This window comes from Thalassophryne amazonica, chromosome 7 (assembly GCF_902500255.1).
Source record: "Thalassophryne amazonica chromosome 7, fThaAma1.1, whole genome shotgun sequence".
Taxonomy (NCBI): domain Eukaryota; kingdom Metazoa; phylum Chordata; class Actinopteri; order Batrachoidiformes; family Batrachoididae; genus Thalassophryne; species Thalassophryne amazonica.
Genome location: NC_047109.1, coordinates 58,686,106 through 58,692,505, shown reverse-complemented (window position 1 = coordinate 58,692,505; position 6,400 = coordinate 58,686,106). Strand labels below are relative to the sequence as shown.

Sequence of the window (6,400 nt, the reverse complement as noted above, 5' to 3'; positions counted from 1 at the left end):
TGTCAGTGTGAGGTGACAAATGAAGCTAGAGATGCACAACTAACACCAAATTGTACTGTACTGATTCAGTAAGGTGTCATCAGATTTGATGTAGCTTCAAATGTTATGGAGCTAGATCCAGAAGAAAACCGCCATTACAGAAAAATCGTTTTTATACAATAACTTTTGAACTAATAAAGACATAAAAGTGATTCCAAGTTCTAGTGGTATGTTTTAATGGTCAAGGATGTCAAATATAAAGGAAAGAAACCTTCCTTTTTGAAACCTTCCTGTAGCCTTCCCAAAATACTACTAAGAAATGGTTTCAATCAGGCAAGGCATTCTTTTGCAGAAGCGAAAATCAAAAGATGTCACCTGTGGCCACCATACTGAAAAAAGGAAGACCCCCATTTTTTAAAGGAACCTTTGCCCTAACCTTCCCAATTCACTATCAAGAAATAGTTTCAATCAGACAAGGTGTTCTTTAGATATCACACGGAAATGAAAATAAAGATGGGATCCATAGTGACCATACTGGATAATGGACGATGGCCATTTTCCAAGGGACCCTTCCTCTAACCTTCACCAATATGCCACAATGCTTTCAATCAGACAAGCTGTTTTTTTTTAGTTAATGTCAGAAAACAAAAAAATTAGAGACAGATGCCTGGATGGACAGGGTGAAGACATAATGCGGGACCATAAATAGGTACCATGGAAGCGTTTATCTCAATGATGTTTACACCTGGATGGACAGCTTGTTGACCTTCATGACAAACCAGAGTCCTACACCAACTCCAGCAAGTCCCACAATCATGCCACAAGCACATAGTGCTGTCTCTGAAACCTGCTGCTCGGTGTACACTTCCACATCTGCAGAAAAACACAAAATATCATTCTTACTACAGTTTGACCCATTTACAATGAAAATTATGATTTGATCACAAACCTATTAAATAGAGTGATTTTCATTGTATTTCTTTGTACATTCACTTTTCATCTACTGCCTTCACAGGCCTTGCTCACCCTACAACCTGGTGACAGGCTCCTGCAGGCTGCTATGCTCCACTGTGCAAGAGTAGATGTCACCCTCCTGAGGGATGAAGGTCAGGTAGGACGTCATACGGAAGCTGAAATCCTTGTTTGAGTAGAAATAAGTCTGGCTGACATCACTTTTATCTACTAAATCTCCGTTTCTGGTCCAGGTGATGTTGATTGTGGGTGGATGGAAGCCGTTGACAAAACAGATGAGTATGTTGGGAACACCCAGTTCCACCTCCTCCTTGGCATAGATTATAAAGCTAGGAATGGCTATGGATGAAGAAGAAAAAGGGCATTTATTGTCATCCATATAATAAAAGGCAAGTGGTCTCTGTGTGTTTGTGTATCTGGAGCATCAATTGAAATCTATAAAGAGCAGACTTTCGTCCTTTGGCATATTTATGTATTTTTTTTAACAAGGATTCAAGTTCAAAATAGCAAAGTGATCAGAGCAATATTTTTTGAGAAATCAGTCATTTTTGACAACAACAAGAAGGCTGTTTATGTTGCATTTCTACAATAACAGCCACTATTTCAAAATAAAAGCCTGTGAGGTTGCTGCAGACCTGACAGAATTCATCAGTCTGTCTGCCTGCTAACATTCCATACAGCAGATTCAAATCTGGACATTTTCTGTATGCATGTGACCCCAAACCCAGAATTAACATGTTCACACTCTGGATAAAACAGCAGAATTGTGTCTTAACAGTGTCTCACACAGGCCAAAAAAAGAGAAAAATTTCTCTAATGTGAACACTGTTAAAGGTCTCTTCAACATTGCATTGATGTCTGAGACATTGCCTAAGGGCCCCATCACACTAGAGCACGAATGAGCCCGAATGCCATATGAACAGTCCAAATGGGAAAAACAGCCAGAATTCGAGCTGCATTTGTATGGAACAGACAGTCATACAGCCATGTACGAATGCCGTAGGAATACCCAGAATGTGTTGCAAAGTCGCCTCAAATGATTCACCCCAATTCCAGTGAAGTTGGAACGTTGTGTAAAATGTAAATAAAAACAGAATATAGTGATTTGCAAATCCTCTTCAACCTATATATACAATTGAATACACCACAAAGTCAAGATATTTAATGTTCAAACTGATAAACGTTATTGTTTTTGTGCAAATATTTGCTCATTTTGAAAGGGATGCCTGCAACACATTTCAAAAAAGTTGGGACGGGGCAACAAAAGACTGGGAAAGTTGATGAATGCTCAAAGAACACCTAATTGAAAACAGGTGAGTGTCATGATTGGGTATAAAAGGAGCATCCCCAAAAGGCTCAGCTGTACACAAGCAAAGATGGGGTGAGGATCACCACTTTGTGAACAACTGCATGAAAAAAATAGTCCAACAGTTTAAGAACAATGTTTCTCAGCATTCACTTGTAAGGAAGTTAGGGATTCCATCATCTACAGTCCATAATGTAATCAGATCCTGCAAACCTAATTTACCTACGGGTACGAATAAAGGAACCTAACCTAACCAAACCAAAGATCTACTGGTCAGTCTTCATTCCTACTCTCACCTATGGTCATGAGGGTTGGGTCATGACAGAAAGAACAAGACCATGGGTAAAAGAGGCCAAAACGGATTTTCTCAGGAGGGTGGCTAGTGTCTCCTTTAGAGATAGGGTTAGAAGCTCAGTCATCCGTGGGGAGCTCATAGTAGAGCAGCTGCTCCTCTGGATTGAAAGGAGCCACCTGAGGTGGTTCGGGCATCTTGTAAGGATGCCCCCTGTGGTGCCTCCCTAGGGAGGTGTTCTAGGCACATCCATCTGGGAGGAGACCCCGGGGAAGACCGAGGACAAGGTGGAAAGATTATATCTCCACACTGGCCTTGCAATGTCTCGGGATCCCCCAGTCAGAGGTGGTTAATGTGGCCCGGGAAAGGGAAGTCTGAGGTCCCCTGCTAGAGCTGTTGCACCCACAACCCGATCCCAGATAAACGGTTGAAGATGAGTGATGAGTAAGTGAACACTCACAGTGCAAATATATTAATGTCAGTTTTTCATCATTTCTTTACATGTTGTACTTGTTAAGCAGCTTCAGAAAAGCTTATTGATGACAAAAATTCCTTTTTAGAAAATTTAATAACTGAAAACAGATTAAACCTTCAAGAAAGACTTACATAAAATCCAAGAAATTTTTGTATGTCAGTACATGAGAAATGTGGCATGTCAGATGCCCTCCGTATATAGGACAATTGACCACATATAGAACTCATCCCAGACAGCAAATGGATCTGGTCTCAATCCTGAAAATAGATCCGGTCCAGACAATTTTTGCACCCTGGCCCAGATCCGGCATGGCTCCACTTTAGAGTTCTGGAATAGATCTGGACCAACCATTTACAGCCCATATCTGGCATGGATCTGGGACAGATGTGGTCCGCCACACGGCACTGTGGCAGGAACATGGTGTTAGCATAACGGTAAGCAATTTTATCTGCACTTGGCAGAAACTATCCACTAGCGTTATAAACTCAGGGCTGTGAAAATTCCTCGAATCCGCGGGCTGCACAAATTTCATCATGGGAAGGGGGGGGTGTTAGTGTGTACTCTGTAAACGTGATCGTCAATGAGGTTTTTTAATTGCTTATAGCAAAGCGTTTTTTTTTTTTTTTTAATTCATGACAAGCAAGTTTCATGGGGGTACATTCTGTGGATCCGAGGAAACTGATTTGTATCTGTAACAGACAGATCAGTGTCTGCCAATTGGCGGGATGCGTGGATTTCATCATGGGGGGGCCATGATGAAATCCACGCATCCCGCGGATTTGCAGAATTTTCACAGCCCTGAGTTTATAACTGCTAATATAGTTTCTGCTGAGTGCAGATAAAATTGCTTATTGTTATGCTAACCCCATTTTCCTGCCACGGTGCCGTGATGCGGACTACATCTGTCCCAGATCCGTGCCAGATATGGGCTGTAAACGGTTGGTCTTTTGTGGATCAGGTTCAAATCTGGTCCGGATCTGTTCCAGAACTGTAAAGTGGAGCCGTGCTGGATCTGGGTCAGGGTGCAAAAATTGTCTGGACCGGATCTGTTTTCGGGATGTTGGACTACATTCGGATCCCATTGCTGTCTGGGATGGCTCCCCACGGGTCAACGTCCTAGTTGTAAATACATGAATACCTACAATGACGGCAGGATCGGTTGATGACTTTGGTATTTGAGTCACTGTCCAGTTCACAAAAATATGCATTAATCAATCACTTGTACCCACATTATCTCGGTTGGTAGCCCTAGCTTAGTAACTTCAACATAGGTAGCTGTGTTTGTTCTTGGCCTGGTCAAAACCAGGTGGAACATGCCAAAGCTTTGAACATGACTCAGTGCGGCCACCTATTGCACCACAGTAGTTATTTCCACAGAATGGAAAAAATTTAACTTCAGGTGCACCCTTTGTTATTTTTACATGAAGTTGAAGATTGATATACAAACTGATCAAGTGGGCTGGCTCTGTGGTTGGCATGAAGCTGGACTCTCTGGTGACGGTGGCAGAGAAGAGAACACACTGGACAGACTGCTGGACATTGTGGACAATGCCAGTCACCGTCTGCACACAGTCATCAGCAACCACAGGAGCCTCTTCAGTCTCAGACTGCTCCTTCCCAAGTGCAGGACCAACAGACTGAAAAACTCCTTTGTCCCTCAGGCCATAGACTGTACAACTCCTCACTAGAGGGGAGGAGGAGCAACAGGAAGACAGAGGACGGGAAGGAGAGGAACAGTAGTAGCCAGTGAACTAGTTGATTAGGTATTCTAATCCAATTACATTTTTTTCTGCAAATCTGACTGGTTAATCATGAGAGATTTCAGACCATAAAATATCACATGGACCATGGCAAAATATTAAAACTGTTTCATATTTGATGTATTATTCTGCCCCCTGACTGCACTGCTGCACAGGTGTCACTCATGGCGCTGTCAGCTGAGAGCGACAGAAACTAGTGCAGGGATGATGATGCCAAAATGCGTGGATTTAATGGATTTAACTGGATTGATTGATGGATTTACCGTGGATTTAACTCAATGCAGCGACGAGATGGATAAATCTGTAGGTCTGCTCACAGACTTTCCAGTTTGGCATGAACATGCTGTGCTACGGTAAGGGCCCCTTCACACATAGTACAAATAAGTACAAATCAGGGCGAATCACAGCTCGTATGAGCGAACCACAAAAACACTGAGCCGACGGGCAGGCGTAAATGATGCTGCTGCAACGGTTTGTGCATGCGGAATCACAGTGCGAGCAGCTGCAGCATGTGTAACCACATCGCGCAGCTGCTGTGACAAAAAATAAATAAATACATGCCATAAGATTCGAACCTGCAATTTCCAAAAGTTCTGATTGCCAGCCAGAAACGTTACCACTGAGCTACCATCACTGTACTGTAAAAGGTGTGGGGAAAATGCCTGATATCAAGAAGGACATGGACGTATAAAAAAAAAAAAAAAAACACATACACACACCATATAAAAATACCGCATTTTATTAAATCCCTCTTATCAAGTGGGCAATACAAGTATGATCCGTCTGTTCCTGTTCCTCTGTAGATGACCCATGGTCACAGACAGAGTCATGAAATGACATGAATGAGAAGCAGGACACTCTTATCATATCCACTTCTGCTGGCGGCATGTCCAGCCGGCCCCGTGCGCATGTCCTGCCCGAAACATGTGTCTTCTAGATGGAGCGCCACAGGACAGACACCGCTTTATGTAGAACAGAGCTCACGTGGGTGACGTGACATTCAGATCGCCCGCTGCGTATTATGATCTGATGGTCTATTTCACCTGGGGTAGCCTGTCAATGTGCGCAGTGTGCACTCACTCGCTGCAGGCCACTGCAACACTGATATACAGCAAGCAGACACGCACGTCCCAGTGGACAGTTAGTTCATGTCCGCTCAAATACGGTACATGTTCTCCAGCTGGGACGTCCAGAACCAGAGATCTCCATAGCTGCTCCTGTTGGCAGACACGCCCCGTCAGTTCAGCGCACACACACGAACGTGTCACTGTGTCTGTTTGCAAAGCCACACTCGTGGGGGCACTTAGCAGACAATCACTTTCGAGCTAGATGTGAAATCTGTCTGACTGTTGTCATGCTAATTGCGCAAATGGCCACACATTTTCTAAGCACCAAGCAAGCGATGTTAGCTGTTCATGTGTCAGCTGGAATCTGGCTGACTCCTACCGGGAGAGGGTTCGATGGGCTGCTGGTGTGAGCAAATTTGTAGCAACAGGTGTATGCGGCATTGGAGGCAGGTACAATTTTACACATACGATTTCTGTTTCATGTGCACTTTATGTGCAATTCCACCACATTCGTACTATGTGTGAATGGGCTCTAAGCTTTGACGAGCT

At 43.5% G+C, this 6,400-nt stretch overlaps 1 protein-coding gene across 1 annotated transcript; it reads right to left on the bottom strand.

Moving 5' to 3' along the window:
- Window positions 1-269: 269 nt before the first annotated feature.
- LOC117513298 (H-2 class II histocompatibility antigen, A-U alpha chain-like) lies at window positions 270-1,379 on the bottom strand. The gene is given in 2 exon segments (XM_034173543.1): window positions 270-852; window positions 1,006-1,379. Coding segments are annotated over 2 exon segments (459 nt in total). The 5' UTR covers window positions 1,331-1,379; the 3' UTR covers window positions 270-718.
- Window positions 1,380-6,400: the final 5,021 nt, after the last annotated feature.